This window comes from Paramisgurnus dabryanus, chromosome 7 (assembly GCF_030506205.2).
Source record: "Paramisgurnus dabryanus chromosome 7, PD_genome_1.1, whole genome shotgun sequence".
NCBI lineage: Eukaryota > Metazoa > Chordata > Actinopteri > Cypriniformes > Cobitidae > Paramisgurnus > Paramisgurnus dabryanus.
In genome coordinates, this window is record NC_133343.1 from 10,285,557 (window position 1) to 10,305,098 (window position 19,542).

A 19,542-nucleotide genomic window follows, 5' to 3' on the forward strand; every position below is an offset into this window, starting at 1 on the left:
AGACAACTCAAATACACATGACAACGGCACAACATTATTTCAACTTTTTGGGAACTGCCCTTATAAGGTGGACGTGTTGAATACTTCAACTCGGTGGTCTCCTTCATGGTGCCCTCTAACTCAGTGGTTCTCAAACTGGGGGGGCATGAGATGGTGCCAGGGGGACCCAGTTAAATGACATTTTATAAAATACATTAATTTGTTATAAATTCTGTTTAATTAAACCTCAAAAAATTAAGGCTAACCAACAGCACTAGATTGTATAATTAAATGTGGGGGTTTTTTTTGGAATGTTTTATGTCATACATTTTCTTTGGGGGGGGGGGGCATAAAGGGATACACCATACACAGTGGGGGGGGCACGTTGAAAGAGTTGGACCCATGCTCATGTGAACCGTCCTCTTAAGGTGGACGTGTTAAATTTGTCGGGGTGTGAATTATGCAAGTCAGTCAGTGGTATGTGAGGTGCTTGCATCTGCATAATCTGCATAACTACATAATGTTTAAAGCACCTTGTAGTTTACATAAATAAAATGTGTGCTATTTTTTGTTTGCATTTCCAAACCTAGGAAATTTAAGGGAAGTGCACAGGGTCACATGTTTATGAAAAAAAATATTACAATTCTATCACAAAATGTAAAAAGGTAAAATATTGTATGTTGTTTTTTATTATTTTAGTCTGCATGCCATGTAACTACTACACAAAACTACAATCCCTACTGAAAAGCCAAAACCAGTCTAACCTGGTTGGCTGGTTTTAGCTGGTTAAGCAGGCTGGTTTTAGAAGGGTTTTGGACACTTTTTTAGTTGGTCATGCCGGAAGACCAGCTACTTCCATCTGGCTAAGCTTTCAGCCTTTTATGTTACCATGACCACCCTCTAAAATCAGCCTGCTACACCAGCTAAAACCAGCTTAGGAAACTGATAACTCATGACAAATTGACAGTTTCCTGCACCAATAAAAGAAACTTACCAGATGAAGGTCCAATATCAGTTAATAACAACAATAACTAGGTAAAGTAAAACTAATCAAAATTTCAAAACAGGTAAGAAAGAAATGTTTTTGAAGTTAAACATGCTTTTATTCTCTGGGGTAATTCAAGTAAATAATTCCGGTTCGGCTGACAAATTCCTGACCTAAAGGATGAAGAACGCACAAGTGTGTAGCCTATTCTAGAGAGGATGACTAACACCTTCATCTGTAACCATTGTGGGTTAATTTGTATAAAAAGCCATAACCGTTAGAGAAGTCTCTGCTTCATTGTGCCGCATAGGGAACATTAGGTTTTAATGGAAAAGTCTGACAATATTTATCTACCGAAAAATCCAGAAAAGACCAGCATAAGCTGGTTGCTGATTTTAGCTTGTTTAAGGTGGCAGCCTGGCAAAGCGGGTCAAGCTGGTGGGTCAGCTGATCTACCAGCCTGACCGGCTAAGTCCAGTTAGACAAGCTTAAAAAGTGACCAAAACACATTAAGACCAGCTTGCTACACCAGCAAAACCAGCTAAAGCCAAGTTGGGAGACCAGCTAAAACCAGCTCATCAGCTGGTCTTAGCTGGATTTTGCAGCAATCTATTCAAATTACAGTTCCTATATAATATTTATGACATATAATAATATAATTAATATCTCAAATGCGTAAATTAAACGCTTTATACATGTAAGCATAGTATTGTTTATTAAAATGGACATCTTTACATTCTGTACATTTCATCCACGTTGGCATTGATTTACAAAGCAACACATAGTATTAATACAGTATGTACACACCAGTTACTGTGTATATATAAAATACTTCAGTGGATATAAAGATATGTAGCAATGTAAGATTTTCATTACAATCGCTTAAACTGAATAAACTATTAAGATTCTCTGTAGACAGTTATGGAATGGAAGAATTTGTTGCACGAGAAACAGTTGGGATTGAATATTTGCAAATTTAAATAAAAATGTTACTACACAGACATGTCAAGATTTATATGCCATATTAACTTGTAAAGGGTCCACAACAATGTACAACACTCAAAGTATTGTAGTATTTTTTATATTGAGGGGTGAGAATAAAGTAAGACAGTTTAGCATAAAGTTCCATCCCTAGTTCTCACATCTCCCATTGTCTTAAGTTAAAGGTGACAGCTTATTAAACTGTTCCCTGATCAGTCCTGGTCGACGTCTTTTTAGTTTAAGGAGGCAGTGTGCTTTTCATCACTTTTGCACTAACCAATTCTGCCAACCCTTCAACATTTCAAAAAACCCTTCCCTCATCTGCACAATGCTGTAAATCTAAAAAAAAAGATTTTCCCAAGTATGAGGTTATGTTTATTTTATGCAAAAGACATCTATAACCCTTGCTTACCTTAAAAAATTTAATTTCTTACATAAAAAAAATTGTAATCAAAAAGTTAATCACAGTTTAGCATTCTTGAGAGAAAAAGCAACCATGCCCACATCACCACATGCATATATGAGATGTAGCAAGCAATCCAAGCATCCAAGTCTAACGTGTATACAAACACAACATCCTGTGTCAATCAGTTTAGTTTGATTGAACACGGTATGACAATGACAAATATTACTTGGTATCTTAAACTTCGAAAGGGAATAACAAGCCAAATTAACCCTCCGGCTCAGGAGCCATGAAGACCAACATGAGACCATCCATTTTTGGGTATTGCACATTTTCATACACTTTGAGGAAAAGTTTCCATAAGACTGTGGTGTAACTTCGCTATCTTCCTTATGATATTTCATAATGAAATATTACCATTCCTCCCATATATATATATATATATATAATACACCATGACAAAAGCACAAGCATTCAGGTAAGGCTATAACCGGTCATTTTCAGTACAAAGTAACTTTGGGGTTTGATGAAAACTGCAGGCCAGTATCCTTTCTTTTTAGTGTATTCAGACACATTTTTGTTCATTCTGCGTGTTGGAAGAACTATGGCAAACCATAGTTAATTTTTAGCAAAGATATCACATCTTCAGCCAATGAATTTTGAATTTACAATGCATTTTTACCCATTTAAAAGTAAAGGATTTCAAAAGAGCCACTCAACCAGCCACTGTAAGGCTATGATAACAAAAAGACTAAACAAGACACAATAGTAGTTAAACTTTTAGTTTGATGTTCATTAAAACGTACGATCACTCATATTCATCATCAGTGTTGCGTTCACACACAGAGGGACAACAGAACAAATAGTTTCTCACGCGTGCTCATTCACAAACTGACTTCTTCACAAGCATACAAACAGATTTGTATAGCAAGGTCCTGGTCATACGGAGCGCTCTTGATCGGGCTCTGGACAAGAGCCCTTGTGCGCTACATGTGCTACACCAGAATCAGTAGACAGCCCCCAAAATATCCATTAGTTTCATGTGTGATTACTGTAGTGCGCACTTTCCTGTGGCCGCTCAGCTGGCAAGACCTGGGCTTTTTTAGTCACACAGTGAATATGAACAGGGGTTCCGCCAGGTAGGCATACACAGTCTGGTTCACTAAAGGTGTTGTGGCAGAGCCGGCACCCCTTCTTTTCAGAAACTACTATTGGACCACCTCGATACTTCAGCTGAGGAAAAGACAAAAAAGCATTAATTAATGCTGACACTTTTTGAGAAACAAAAAGAAAATCTATGTTGAGAGGTTTATGAATGTTAGCTTGAACTCACCCTGTCATGTTTAAGCTGGATATTTTCTGCACGGGCCAATCGCACTGCAACCTGTGAGGTATACCGTGCATGCACACTGGCCCTTACTGTCCCACAAAGAAAAGGACGGAGTAGCGGTAGAGACCACTCCCCCGGGAGGAGCTCCAACACTCGCACCGCATCAAAATCTTCAGCGTGCCGGTTAAGCAAGTCAACAGCGGCTATGGTTTGTGGTCCTCCTGGTACATCGGGGTCCAAGTAAATGCTCAAAAGTTGGTGAAAAAGGTTCTGGCGGTACACCTGGTCTTGGGAGCCAGAAGCCCATGAGCAATATTCCTCAGCTGCAGGCGAGTCTTTGAGCTGGTGCACTAAAATGTGCAAAGCTTTGTCATGTTCCTCTAACTTCCCATGTAGTGTAGCTCGTTCGGCTAGCAGCAGCTCAGAGTCCTGGATTTTACCTGTTTGCAAACAAACAGCTCTCAGATTATCAATTTAATTTTGAGATTTTCACAATGTGTATTGTTGCAGCTATACAAAAGATATTTCAGCACAAAAACAGGATATATTCAAAAATATTAAAAAAAAACTTTTAAATAAAAAATGAGAAATAGTAAAGTTATTTAACAGACAGGTAAAGAAGGACATGGTAGATTGCAAAAATGTCATAATTTATGTAATCGTGTGAGGGCCAAAGTGTGTGTGTGTGTGGGGGGGGGGGGGGGCGTAACATTCAGTGCAACTTACAAAAATGTAAATCTTTTGGCTTAAAATATATGTAAGGGCGATTCTATATTTGGGTACATTTGGTGTTCAAAGTCATTATTTTTTTTCTGCATTTACAGCTGATTATAGTCTTAAGTTCATGATTTCCTTTTCAAATTAGTCAGTGTCAATTCTTTTACTGCCAAACTCTGTTACAAAAGAAGAGTAAGTGTCCATTTCTCTGTGTATGACTGCCAGTTCTGTAACATACTGTTAACGCTTGGTAACAAAGTTTGAAGGTAATATTACAGACACAGACTAATTTAGATAACAGGAAATCATGATTTCCAGCAATATAAGACACTTTTATAGAAAATATTAAGGTCAGTCAAACTGAAATAAAAGTTAGTGTTTGGATAATATGTATGTGTACTAGAGGTCTTCATGGGTCCATTTAGATCCGAAAACCTGAGGTTCAACCAGAGAGTTTCACGCGTGTCTGGGACATGGGTCAGGTGTAATATTAGCAGCCTCAGGTCTCAACTCTCAAGTAATTTAAAATGTGTGCGTTTGTGCCAAATGGACCCGAGAAGACCCGAACTATCTTGCGTGTGTGCATCAAGTTCTTTTCCAACCCCCTTGTTTGCCAAAAGAGCTTGCGACAATTTTCATTGAGCCAGACCTGTCAATCAATTTTGAACAGACACTGTAACTGGTTAACTTGGTGTCGTTGTCAGATAACAAATGAAAATAAATGTGGCAGCGGGCCAAATTGGTTGAAAGACCACTGGGGATTCTTTCTGTCTGACTGGTGCGTGTGGGGCTGCAGACACGTCAGTGCAGTTTACATTTGGGTCCAGTCCAGTAAAAAAAAAATTGCCACTTGGTCGGGTCGGACTCGAGTCTAATTTTGACAGGTTTGCCTCTGGTTGGGTCTTTCTTTAAAATAAAATAAAAATTATGCATGTCAGGTTCGGGTAAAAAGTGATTCGGGTAATTTTGTGTTGGGTAGATTTCTTTGGATCTGAGAAGACCTCTAGTGTGTACTGTGTGTAATTATTATGCTTATATTTAATACACACACACATTCATGTATATATTAAATTAACATTTACGAGAATATACAATATCTTGCCAAAAGTTTTTGGACACCTGCCTTTATATTCACATGAACCTGAATGACATCCCATTCTTAATCCATAGGGTTTAATATGGAGTTGGCACACTGTTTGCAGCTATAAACAGCTTCAACTCTTCTTGGAAGACTACAAGTTTTAGGAGGGTGTTTATGGGAATTTTTGACTTTTCTGAAAGTAAATTTGTAAGGTCCGACACTGATGTTGGACAAGAAGGTCTTGTTTGTAGTCTCTGTTCCAATTTATCCCAAAGATGTTCTATTGGGTTGGGATCAGGACTGTGTGCAGGCCAGTCAAGGCTTCACATCAAACTCGCTCATCCATGTCCTTATGGACCTTGCTTTGTGCACTGGTGCATATTGGAACGGGAAGGGGCCAACAAAGTTGGGAGCATAAAATTGTCCAAAATGTCTTGGTATGATGAAGCATTAAGAGTTCCTTTCACTGAAAGTGATTGGAACACCTGAATTCAATGATTTAGAGGGGTGTCCCAAAAGCTTTTGAAAAAAATTGTGTATATTTATATATATTTATATTATTTTTCTTAAATGTGTACATTAGATGTCTTCTCGGGTCCAAAGATATGTACCGGAACCGAAATGACCAGAATCACTTTATACCCGAACCCGACGAGCATAAATAATTTTTTCAAAAAGAAAGACACGACCCGAGACAAACTCTAGGAAATTAGACCCGAGTCCGACCTGAACCAGTGGCATTTTTTTTTAACTTGGACCTGAATGTAAACGGCACCGGCGTGTGAGCAGTGTGCAGTAAGACAGAAAGAAACCTCGGTGGTCTCGCAACCAATTTGGTGAGCTGCTCCATTTGTTTGACTTTGTTTTACTCAACGAAAATTAACCTACCGCCAGCCACACCAAGCGCTCTTGGCAAACAGAGGTGAGGTTTGAAAAAGACATTGACGCACACACGCGAGAGAGTTCGGGTCCGTTCGGCAAAAACACATTCCTTTTAAATTACCCAAGACCTGATGCCACTATATTATACCCAACCTGTGTCCGAGGCACACTTGAACTTTTTAGACCCGAATGGGTCTCGGGTCGGACCTCGGGTTTTCAGATCTACGTGGACCAGTGAAGACCTTTAGTATACATGTATGTGTATATTTATATATACAAAAAAATTACACACATATTATGCACACACAAACTTTACTTTTGTATGCAATTAATCGTTTGAAAGCACTAATTGTTATGACCTGTAAATACTTGTGATTGTAAAAATATAACCATTTAAAAAAAAGAAAAAATTATGATTATGGACTAAATATATAAATAAATATATAAATCATCATCATCATAAATCACCCATATATCTCCCAGTAACAAGCAAAAGGCAACATTGGCAAGGATCCAAAACTCCAATGTTGTAAAAGTGGAGGAAAAGCCATACAGTCACAAAGTACAATGAGCCACAGTCTGAAATTTAAATAAATCTCTGTATAGCTTAATACAACCACCACTTCTCTTATCTATGCATTCGGTCTCTCAGAAAGAAAACCAATTACATTTCAACCACTGAGTCAATTCATCTGATTAAAGACTAAGAGACACTTAAAAAGTCTACTGGAGAAATAAAACCCACTGGATGGACCATCCAATATTTTGATTTACAGATACCCACTGAGTAATAGACGGACTTGGTACAGACTGGACTCCTTCAGTAACCGTTGAAGTTTCTGTCGAGTGGCGGACAGTTGCTCATTGGTGGCAGATGGTTGTGAGGTCAGGCTGAGAACTTGGTCTACATACAGCACAGCCAGATCTGTGTGATACTTCTCTTTCTGTAATAACAGAGACACAAAATGTGCTAAAGAACCAGCTTTAAAATACGTTCTTGTTGTGTAGGTGCTTTTCTCCAAACGTCAAACAGCAAGCTGTGATCACATACTTGGCTACCAAGCATTATGTTGAAAGGGAATCCTTATGTCTGTTCCCACACAAGGGCTACACCCTATAACCTTTCTTCTGCTTGCCCAGACACTTAACATGCAATGTTACCTGTAGTTTCTTCTCTAGTACTAGGTGTTCCAGGTACAGCAGAAGGGCTTGCTTGTGCTTCTGCAAATACGTGATCACGTCATCTGGGTTTAGCCGTCCCATCTTGTCCTCAGAAACTGGCCTTCTGGTGAAGATATGGACGCCAATCTGGGAGTGATACAAGAGTTCTGTAGGTCAATGACACTCAATCTGTATGGATTATGCATTCATTTATAATGATAAGGATAAAACACACACCTTTTGATCTTTCTGTAGGGCCCAGTCTGCATGCCGCCACACAAGGTCAGGGTTGGAACAAAAAATAAGAAAATCCACAATATATTCAAACAGATCGGTCCGTGTTGAGTCCTGAAGATCACCGTTGACAATCTTAATCCACATCTACAATGGGACCACAGAAAATTGCCATCAATCACCCAATCCTATCGCCTATCCAACTGTGACGTTACACGCTAGAATGAGAACTTGCTTAAAGGTGCCATAGAATGCATTGATACAATATGTTAAATTGTTCTCTGATATTTACATAGAAGGTACGTAACTTTATGAAGTGCAAAAATGATACAGAAACGGTTTTACATGTCCATTTACAACCCTAGGATTTGTCCCTAGAATTAAATGGGCTGTTATTACTTCATTTGGAAGGGTGAACATCATGAACAATAATGTTGAGCTCTGCTCTGATTGGCTGTTTCACAGCACTGCTAATGTTTATCAGCAGCTACTAAAGCAAACAGACCGTATATGTTCAATATGTTTTAGCCTATATCAGACGAAGATACAGATTTTGAGGAACAACAAATTGTTCGGAGATTGTAAATGGATGTTCTAGTAAGTTTATTTGTGTTTTTTCAGTATGGACCTGCATAACCTATCTGTAATGTCAATAGTAAAACTTCAGCCTAAATGCTATCATATTGCATTTACTAGCATATAACACAAAACTTTGTTTTTAACATTGTAATTAATTTAATGTTGGGTCGTATATCAGATCTTTAGTTTTTAACCCAAACTACTCCTTTTGCGTTTACAGTAAACTTTATTACCCAAACCCAGAAAATGTATAGACGCAGATTTCACCTGTAAAGCAGCAGAATCTTGGCTGTTGTAGTGATACAGAAGCCCAAGAGCAAAATACCTGAATGGAAAAAAAACACCATTAACAGTCAAACCACACACATGTATTCAACCATTTCAATCGCTGACATTTATTTTATAAAGCTTAATTCATGTGCTGCTATGGAAACTGAACATAGAGGTTATGGATGACTAATGCATCATAATAATTTAAGGAGTCACAGTGTTTTTTTAAGTTCTTCTTAAGATTAGTATTAAAAGGAATGTTTTGTTTAATGGCAAGCAAAGGCAAATTAAAGCGAGTACCCACTTGTGATGCTTCTCCAGCCAGGGGGCGCTGTCTGCAAGAAGGCAAGCGTTATCGGAGGCCAACAAATCCAGAAGGCTCTCGTGGCCTGTCTCGGCATAAAGCTTTAACAACGCCGTATCCACGTCTTCTCTACAACCGTTAGCGCTGTCGCAGCTGCGTACCTCGTGCAGGTAGCTGATGAGGAAACGTTTGAAATGCTGCACTTTCTCCTTGTCCCCTTGTGTCAGGTGGTTCAGGTCAGCGAATTCGTGAAGAGGTGGATGGCAACGCGTGAAGGAGGAAGATGCAGGCAGGAGAAGCGGATACAGAGAGATCAGTTCTCGTACGTCCAACTGCCCCTTCCTGAGATGGGCACAACGTACAACAAACTTTTAATGTAATGTAAAACAAACACTTCTGGTTATGCATATGATTAGAGCTGTAATACATATCAGTTATTACGCAAGGAGATAGTCCAGGGGATAGTCCTGGCTTCAAGGGATTGGTTAACTCTTTGCTCGCCATTTACGAGTTAACTCGTCAATTAAGAGAAAACGCTTCCGAGTTTTTGTACCGGGTAATCAGTATTTTCGCTATTATCCACTAGGTGGCGCTCATACCCAACTTATGACTTAAAGGGATACTTCACCGATTTAGCATTCAGCTTTGTATCTGTAGAAACCCGGCAGTATTACTGAATGACCATGTTTCCCTCCCTCATTTCCCCCTGAGAGGAGAGATATCTGCATTTTGGTTCTGCAAAAAAGTCCTCCGATGATGTAATATGACGATTTTTGCATCATCGGAGGACTTTTTTGCAGAACCAAAATGCAGATATCTCTCCTCTCAGGGGGAAATGATGGAGGGAAACATGTTCATTCAGTAATACTGCCGGGTTTCTACAGATACAAAGCTGAATGCTAAATCGGTGAAGTATCCCTTTAAGAATGACCCAACTTAACAAATTTATACAGGTGTGGGGCAACATGAGGGTGGATAGATGATGACAGATTTGTCATGTTTGGGTGAACTATCCTTTTAATGTTGACACCAACATTATTTCCATATTACTAAAGAAATTAACATGCATTATTTTTGTTTAATTATTTCAAATAGACATACAGTATAGTGAATTCATTCTATGTTTAACTCTATTTGATAGTCATGTATGTACATAGTAATTTGCATCTCACAATCCCTATACGAAGTGGAATATGAATATAGTATTATATGTGATTCAAATGCATTAACAGTTTTTGCCATGTGACAGATGCGGCACCTAAAATATGCCAAATGCGTCACGGCAGATTCGCTAATATTTATGAGAGCCATCTACTCAGCTATTAGAAGTTTCTGTTCTCTATCTATATTAGCATACAGCAATTAGGGTCAGGTGCATCAAGGGAGTAGCAGCTATTAGCAAAGAAGTTAATTAACTCCATTCAGTCATGCAATGAAACATCTGGGCCCGATGCGGCAGGTAACAGTATTAATTACCAAACAGTGAACATCACCTAAAATGTTCTTTCGCTTCTAAAAATCGAAGCTGGCCAAAATGGATGAATCCTGCTTGCTGGAGAATTCGTTTGTGCAATTTCTGAAACAAAAAAGAGATAAGGAAAAATCAATTTCAAGTTTTTCTTCATCCAAATATGAAAATTCTCTCATAATTTACTCACCCTCGCATCATCCCAGATGTATATGAGTTACTTTCTTCGAACGAACATAAACAATTGCTGTACATAACAAAAACATGGTGGCATTTCGATAGTTTGAAAATCATTGGTTTTTGCATCTCTCGATTTGTCGCCATGTGTGTTTTGACTAAACAAGAGCCAACAAGACTGAAAGTCAAACTGACATTTTCCCAATCTGCACGTTAACATTAATTCACAACATATTAATCTCTAAATAACCTCAAAATATTAATCATCTTGTTTTGTTTCAAAAGACATATGAGGAGCTTAGTTGCAAAAGCCACTAAACGCCACCTCGGTCAAAAATGAGATAATGATAATAAACGATTTCTCATGGCACGTCATATATGTTCATTAAATACTTTTGCTTCAAATCTGCTTAATACCGGTCTTAAGCCATTCATTGTTGGCCTTGAATCTATTAAGAGCCTGATAAAACATGCTAATGTACAAGAAAACTTGGGGTTTTGCATCTCAGCTCTTCATATATTAAACATAAACTGTTAAAAATATGGATGTAGTGTCCGTCACCCATAAGCTTTTTTGAAGCCAATGTTAGGCGGTGCACATTGTTGCATCACTCGCAGATAACCAAAATTGGGTAAAGAGGCAGGACGTTGCTGAAGCTGAGGTGGCTGGTTCCTGAAACTATGCCGGCCTAGCTCGACTCTAGTGACAGCAGTGGCAGTTCACCCGCCACTCAAGTGGCCACGCCCTTAATTATGCAGAACTTTAAGGATTAATATATTAAAGGATAAGTTACAAAACAATTCTCCCCCTCACAGTTAGTGATGAATGGCAAAATTAGCTATGTAGGCCAAAAACACAAAAACACTTTTTGTACAAGGCTGAAAACATATTATTTTCTATTGTAAAGTTGGGCATTGCAACATGGGGGTATTTGGGAATTGACTCCCTTTTGGAGCCAGCCTCGAGCGGCCACTTTCGTATTGGCTTTATCAGAGAGATCGGAAGGTTGCCCCTCGATATTAACCCACTGGAGTAAATTGGACTACTAGAATAATGGATGTATGTGCTTTCTGAAGATTAACCATTTTGAGCCAAATATAAGAAAATACAGATTAAATCAATAAAAACATATAAGATTTAATTTTAAAAAATATATATAATTTGTGTTTAGCTGAAGAAAGACAGTCATATACATTTGGGATGGCATGAGGGTAAGTACATTTTATGAGAGATTTTTAAAATTTTGTTGAACAACTGTTTAAAAACAAAAGCTTTCATTTACTCATAATTTTACCAAGGTTTAATGTACCTGATACTTTTCTTTGGGAATGTTTCTCTGCGCGGCCTCCGTAAGAGTCATCGCTTCCTCGACTCGATGGCTTGCTAACAGGTCTTGGATCTGACGCTCTAGAGGAAGAGGCACAAGTATATACACCGCCTTTGTAGAGGCCAAGACCACCTTACCTGAGATAAAGGACAAGAAATAAAGAGAAAGATTTAAAGGACAAGTTCGGTATTTTAGACTTAAAGCCCTGTTTTCAGATTGTTTATGGTGAAATAGAATGGTTTTGACTGAAATTTCGACATATGCGGCTGCCCTGAGAATTTTCGCGTGTTTGTGTTTCATCTCACACCTCTACAATGGGTTTAATGGTGCACTGGAACAATCCTTCCTAAAATGCATTAAACTTTCGTTTACAAAGACGTGAAACTCTCAGAGTGGTCAGGGGTGTTCACTGATATGCTCACACAAAAATCGCTGCAAAAGATGCTTCCCAACAGCTGTTTTAGCATTCGTTGTTAACTTGTGGACCTATTTTTCCAAACGCCTCACACCCGTACATTCTTCCGCTTAGAGCTTGAATAATAGACACTCCAGCCCAGGTGGTGGCGCTAATCCGCCATTGCCAATTGCAAGAATATAAACAAAGTTCCCGGCACGGAGTAATACCGTACCTCACAAAACATCTAATACAAGTCAATGGAGTTGGTAAAAACTACGATAAAACCTGTTGGAATGCATCTTTTGCAGCGATTTTTGTGTGAGCATACCAGTGAACACCCCTAAACACTTGGTGAGTTTCACGTCTTTGTAAACAAAAGTTTAATGCATTTTAGGAAGGATTGTTCCAGTGCACCATTAAATCCATTGTAGAGGTGTGAGGTGAAACACAATCACGCGAAAATTCTCAGGGCAGCCGCAAATGTCGAAATTTCAGTCAAAACCATTCTATTTCACCATAAACAATCTGAAAACAGGGCTTTAAGTCTAAAATACCGAACTTGTCCTTTAAGATACCATCTTACCCAAGTCAGAACATAATGTGAACATAGTGACAAAGATTTCTGCAAGAAAAAAATACTGAAAATAGACTGTAGGAGCATAAGCGATGTGCTCTGGATGAAAATTGATAACGTAAAAGTCTGCGTATTACCAGGTTCAGACTACACAAAACTTGTGTCCTGTAAGAAAATCACAAGTTTCCCAGGGATGCATGCCCTAGCAAAATACATATTCGGATGTCGGTGTTGATAAAAATTCGGTGTACATCCCTGGTTGCAGATCCATTGAAACATACAGATCAGTGCAGTAAGTTTAAACCAATGAGATTCAATTTCATATACGTTTGGCATAAGGGCAAGTAAATTTAGAATTTTCCTAATTGGGTGAACTGTTCCTTTAAGTCTAAAAATCTACCGTTTACATTAAACACAGAAAATGAGCCTGTCATGCTTACAACAAATTTGAGACTCAGTCTGTCAAAACCAAGCTAAAGTAAATATTCAGATTTACTGTTTATTTACAAAACATCATCCTACATAATGTAAATAACATTCTGTGAAAATATAACCATGATATATATAATTTTGACTGACTAGGGTCATGTCAAAGATTGAAATTAAAGTGAAATCAATGAGTGAAATCCCACAAAAGTTTGATACTCTTTAGCCTGAATTTCACAGACAGGGTCACATTTTTGACGTTACTCAAAGAGGAGTTTTAAAGTCTTCCTGTCAATAATTTTATCAGTTAAAGGGACACAAGGCAGCATTTTTATGTTAATAAATCATCTTCGTAAGTCGGTATATGTTTAAATGACTCATTACATGACGAATGAAGACTCTCTCGCCCGCCCCTACCGTCTGTAGGAAGAATACCCCACTTGCAAGTTCGCTGTATCCGACCCGGTGTCCTTCAGTCTCGTATAGTCTTAGATATAGAACGCATTTACTCCCAGACACTAGGGGGAGCTAGTAGAGAGATAATACTCAGACTTGCCTTGTGTGCCTTTAATACTCATCTTTGAGCAGTTTTACCCATCACAGAATTTTCTACATGAAACAGCTTGATTGTAACTTTACACTCTTGCCTCATTTAGTATACGAAAATTTATAAAAATGCGAATTAGACCACGCCTCTATTCAAAAGCACAGCTCGGACCATAGATATATGCAAAATAGTCCCCGCCTCCACTCTTTTGCACCACAGATATATATGTAAAAAATGCAACATTCACCAGTTTCAGACACATAACTGCTAAGATCGAATTCACACAACGTATTGACGAACTGCGCGTTTGCAGCACTAATCTTTAAGTTCAACCCCCTGAAATAGAACTGCACAAAGGAAGAAAGAGAGCAGTGAAGGAGAAAAAAAGTCACCTACATCTTGGATGCCATGGGGGTATTTTTGATTATGGTATACATTTTTATGGTAATCTGTAATATCATGGTTATCCGCTAGATAACACACTTACCCAATTTATAAAAAAATCAAAAGCAAAAATTATTTTGAGAGCAGAAAATTTTAATTTTTGCGTATGGCCGATCAAAGATGACACTAGATGAGAAATGAGAATTAAAAAATGTACTGCATGCATCATGTGTAGTAGCTCAAGAAAAGGCCTTAGCTTCTATCTCAAAGACTGCAAAGAAATGACTAGCTACACCGTAAATGTAAACAGAAATAATATTTTACGCTTACATTTATTATCTGGCAAATGCTTTGATCCAAGGCAACTTACAGTGAACTCAGTATATATTTTAAATTATCATTATGTGTGTTCCACTGATCTATATAAATGACTGGATTGTGCATAGAACGCTTAACGTAACAGCGTGAGGTGAAGCCAGCGCAGAGTTCGAGCGGCCATCTTGGTATACCTAACTGGCAGAGGGCGTCATTGACTTCCATTCAAAAACATGATCTAATTTCACCCGCTTTACAGCTATTAGTCACACAATGTTAATTTTAAGGATATTTGTATGTAAAATAATTGTTAATTCTGGTGGTATTTGCAATGTTTATGTTTAAATCGGGCAGGATAATGGATTTATAAAAAAAACGTTAAGGTGAGTGTGTCTGTTGCATTCTGTTTATGACACAGGTATACATAAAGTTTTTTGACATTAAGCTGCACGGTTAGCGTTATTTCTCTAAATAAGTTTAGGTAACTTGTAAATACCACATAATTACAAAACCAGTAATTTATTGTGTGCACATACGGTACAAAGCATGATTATTTATTTAGATTTCAGAATGAGCATGTATATCATTAATACAAAATATGCTGCGGTATGTCTAATGATCTGATACTGTAATAAAGATGAATGTATAATAACTAATTAAAAAGTGAAATGTACAACGTTCAGTAAATAACTATGTACATGCGTAGGACGTTTGCGTTGAAATAAAGAACAGAGAGACTTCAGATATAAAAACAGAGTCTAGTAAAGTGATGTTTTATAATTAAAATCTGAAAGTCCATTGATTTAATAGAATTTTTGGGTATACCAACATGGCGGCGCGGTGGCTTCACAGTTGTAAAGTCATGCGCAATCCAGTCATTTATATAGATCAGTGGTGGATTGAATCCAAAAGACCATTGTTTTGCCAACACAATGCACTACACATCGAGTTGCAAAGCATACTTTTTTTTGACACAAAATGCAACTGTTAAAGCTGAGATAACAGTACAGTCCAATAAATATTTTCCACTATGTTGAGTTCTGGTATTAGACAGTTTTTATGTTAGTGCTGCCTCACGATTAGTCGCGACTAATTATTTGCAGAATTATGTTTACATAGGTGTACTGTGTACACACACACACACACACACACACACACGCACACACACACACACACATCTGGATGTATTTAATTAAGAAACATTTGCATGTGTATATACATGTTTATATTTATACATCATTTAAATTATATATAAATATTTACTACATATTTTTTTCTTAAAATTATTTTAATGTTAAATAGTTTAATGTTTTCAATGTTAACTAAATCACTTTTTAAAACATCAGTTATGGTACTCATTTGTTTATGACAACCAGAATTAGGAACGCCTCTTAACGACCTTATTGAAAGATGCTCACTTTTAATGAGAAAAGTGTTTTTGTTCGCGCTTCGCAGCAGAGTTCTTCCTGACAGTCAAAGTGGTGTTATGTCATGAAGGTGCGGACTTGTAGGAAGACCAGAGTGTGTAGGGTGCAATTTGGGACAGGGCCAAAGTTGCTGATGGTCTGAACAGGGCACTAGGGTCAAATTGTGACCCAGTCTGTGAAATCCAAGCTAAACGCGATTCGAAACATACAAGTTTAACTTCAATCACTGATCTAATTTTTAACATGCCCTTACTCAGTTGTTATTAAAGCTATCAAGGTTATATTTTTAGAGAATGCTCTTTACAATATATAGGATGATTTTGTGCAGAAAACAGTAAATCACCAAAAATGACTTTAGCTAGATTTTCACAAGTAAAATCAAAATATGTCGGTCTCTAACCTTCAAAATCCTGCAGGAGGTGTCCATCTCTGAAAGACAGCGTTTGTTTGAGCTGCTGGTCCAACATGCTGTGAACGGTCACGAAACCTTCATCCAGGGCGACCACGTATGGAAAGCACACAGCTGCCGCGATCACATTCTCTGACCAGCTCACCGGTGCCCGCTGCGATATGCCCTCGGCGTTAGCAAACATTCCTGAGAGATAAACATACAGAGAGAAGCGTGACTCATTGTGATGGATCACCAAGACAACGGTCAGAGCCAAAAAGATTATGTCAGGTCAGGTGAGGCTGAATTTATAAAAGAATCATTCATGTTTATGGATGAATTGAAAACTCACCAAGCCCTCCTGGGGCTGCCAGGAGAAACTCTTCCCGGCCGATCCTTTTGACAATGGGTCTCCTCTCCTCACAGTTGTAAGGGAAAAGTTCCTGGGATGCTCCAGTGTTGTAGTTCAGAATCATGTACTGTGTAGATAGGGCCAGACAGATAAAGTACCCATCCAAGCTCAGGGCACATGGCTGCTCCGATGTGGTTACCTCCTTTACCATCTGCACCCGATCCTCATAGACCAAACAGATCTGAACCGCCCTTCTGCGTGCCGACACCACCGCTATTTCCACGCAGAACGGGTCGCCTGTCACCGGGTTCTCGTTAATACAAAACGCAGTCACACTTTTTAGTTTGATGCCACCGGTGGGCACAGGCTCCAGTGTAACCATGTTCACAACAGTGATGGTTGAATCACAAAGGACAATGAGACGTTCTAAAGCCGAGGTGGCCTTCAGCTCTAGCACTGGCTTTTTCAAGCCCAGGTATTTATGGAGGAGCTTCTGGGCATTGTATGCCAGTTTTCCCTTGGCTTTCGTGTGCTCCTCTAGTAGAAAGTGATGTATGAAGCAGTCATTGGTGCCCAGGTACAGGTGATTACCACAGCATTCTATGCATTCAATGTTAATGCGCACCTTATCACCCATCACCTGCTCCCGCCCCACGGCGGGAACCAGCTCAAAAGCTTTCACACTCATGGCGCTACCCACATCTATGCCAAAACAAGAGAGGGACAAACAGTAATATAGTATTAATTCATCATGCTGAATACCTGCATCCCAATTTGCATACTAAGTTACCTGTCTAAAGTAGTATGCAAATTAGACTTAGCACGTCTCAAATCGCCTTCCAATATTACAATGTTATGTCAAAAAAAATGACTTTTAATTTGTCTAATGCCATTTGTCTACATATCAGTAAATCACAGAAACAGCATGACATAATACAACATTTTATATATCACCTAGTTTGGTGCAAGTCTCATAGGGTTACATTATGAACAGAAAAAAAATATTTATTTGCAAAACAATTTTGTTTAACCAGCCAAAGGCCACGCTAGCAAAACCATTACAACTAGATTTATCAACATACCAGCACTTGTTTTGACATGCACATAAACAGACCATCATGAACACTCATATGAACGACAAAATCAGACCAAGTGCTTTAATTACAGGTGGCTATGGGAGTCTATGGTCGCGTCTCAAAATCAAGTGATCTGCCTTCCCTGCTTTGGGAGAGTTCTTAAAATGATATTTAAATATTATGTCAAAGTAGACAGATCACTATGCTTGTGAGTGTGTCGCGGAATGCAAAGAGCGCAGGTGAGGCGAGCGCGTGTCATACCCGAGCCATGGTATGTGCAGTCCTGATTTGAGAGATGGCAAAGGTTTCACGGTCTCACTCCACCATCCTCCTTCTCTCTCTTTTGCTCCCTCTCCCTGCTGTAGCGCTTCCGGTTTCTCCACCGAAATGTATCCGGCCATGTGATGTGGGTGTGCCCCAGCTTGTAGGAGTTGAAGCTTCGATTTAATGCTCGCTGCGCAAACTGATCGGTGTGTGACATCAAAGTATCGCAAGCCCTGCAGTCGATTAACTCTCGCTGTACTTCGATGTCATAGTCAGTCCAGTCTGCGCAGAGCCGCATATATTAACATCTTTTATTTGTGAAGTAAAAAACATAGAAACTACAATTAATTATATTTTGATTTTTATTAAGATAATTTATCAGCTCAATAACAAAGTTACAGTTATCAATGCTTCATTAATGATTAATACGTGGCGCTTGGTTAAACGTTATATTTCTTAACAGAATGTGACATTTTTTTAAGAGCAAATAACATGCGTAAACTTGTTTTAAACCCATGTTTAATGTTATTTTATTTTATTTTATTAAATTATGAGTGTAAATCTTACCACAAGAGGGAGCCAGAGGATTATCTGAACTGTCTTTGCTAGCTCCAGACTCAAATAAAAAAGGGAAAAAAAAGAAAAGAAACAGAATCTGATTCTGATGCATTCACAAGGACATTAACATGGTTTAGTAAACTTAATCACAAAATTGTTTCATTGAATTGGAAACATTGACTCAGGAGGGCACAATTAAAAGTTTGATGTTTTGTCTTTATTTTTTAGCAATTATTTTCCCACCCTTCTTTTAATTTAGTCATTAATTTATACAATAGTTTGGGATGATTTCTGGCCATAATTGAGACGCATACTTGTTTTGCTAAATCCATTGTAAAGCAGCGAGCGTCTTCTGTCTCCAGTACAGCAGGAGGCGCTACAGCTCTTTAGTCCGCAGACAAACTAACTAAAGAAAGAAAGAAAGCGCTCGCGTGATGGGTTTGTGTATCCTCAGTGTTTTTTTCTTTTGCGTGTTTCATTGATTGTATTTTAGTGTAGATGTTGAGAAATGAGATGTGCTGTAAATTAGTGGTGGGCAGAGCGAGGCTTCGTGAAACACTTGAATCAATTGTGCCGAGGCTTCGAAACATCAATCCGAAACCGCCTCCACAGTGACACCTAGCGGTTATTTGCATGTCTTTACATGAAGCAGCCGTGGCAAGATTTTAGACGAGCGCTGAAAAATTGTATCTCACATGTTGTTTGGTTGATACACAGAAGTGATAGAATGGGAGAGTGGATAGACTTCTACGTCATCATAAAAAATAAATTTTTGTTGTTGTTGTTTTAACATCTGCTTGACAACCACATGAGCTTTAGGCTCACAACTGTCGATAACTATAGACTATTCGGGTCTATTTAATAAAAAAAAAATGGAATTCAGATATACCAAATAAATAATAAGAGATTCATAAAATATATCAAGCCATAATATGCCACATTTTTTACATATAAA

The 19,542-nt window shown here is 38.4% G+C and overlaps 1 protein-coding gene across 1 annotated transcript; it reads right to left on the minus strand.

Annotated features, from left to right (window-relative positions):
• Positions 1 to 1,662: 1,662 nt before the first annotated feature.
• On the minus strand, positions 1,663 to 18,186 carry tgfbrap1 (transforming growth factor, beta receptor associated protein 1). The gene is made up of 12 exons (XM_065240074.1): positions 18,027 to 18,186; positions 16,690 to 17,391; positions 16,350 to 16,544; positions 11,862 to 12,016; positions 10,400 to 10,482; positions 8,907 to 9,248; positions 8,600 to 8,657; positions 7,757 to 7,900; positions 7,520 to 7,666; positions 7,143 to 7,302; positions 3,682 to 4,118; positions 1,663 to 3,581 (listed from the first exon to the last, which is right to left on the minus strand). The coding sequence occupies exons 2-12, from the start codon at positions 17,375 to 17,377 to the stop codon at positions 3,387 to 3,389; spliced, it is 2,604 nt and encodes an 867-aa protein (XP_065096146.1). The 5' UTR covers positions 17,378 to 17,391; positions 18,027 to 18,186; the 3' UTR covers positions 1,663 to 3,386.
• Between the last annotated feature and the right edge of the window lie 1,356 nt (positions 18,187 to 19,542).

Bases quoted from the DNA above. Each gene is read 5' to 3' on its own strand.
- tgfbrap1 (XM_065240074.1), bottom strand. From the start codon at position 17,377: ATGAGTGTGAAAGCTTTTGAGCTGGTTCCCGCCGTGGGGCGGGAGCAG. The intron at 12,017-16,349 runs GTTAGAGACCGA...CCTTTATCTCAG, and splicing joins CCTCCTGCAGGATTTTGAAG to GTAAGGTGGTCTTGGCCTCT. The intron at 10,483-11,861 runs GTACATTAAACC...TTTTTGTTTCAG, and splicing joins TTCCCAAAGAAAAGTATCAG to AAATTGCACAAACGAATTCT.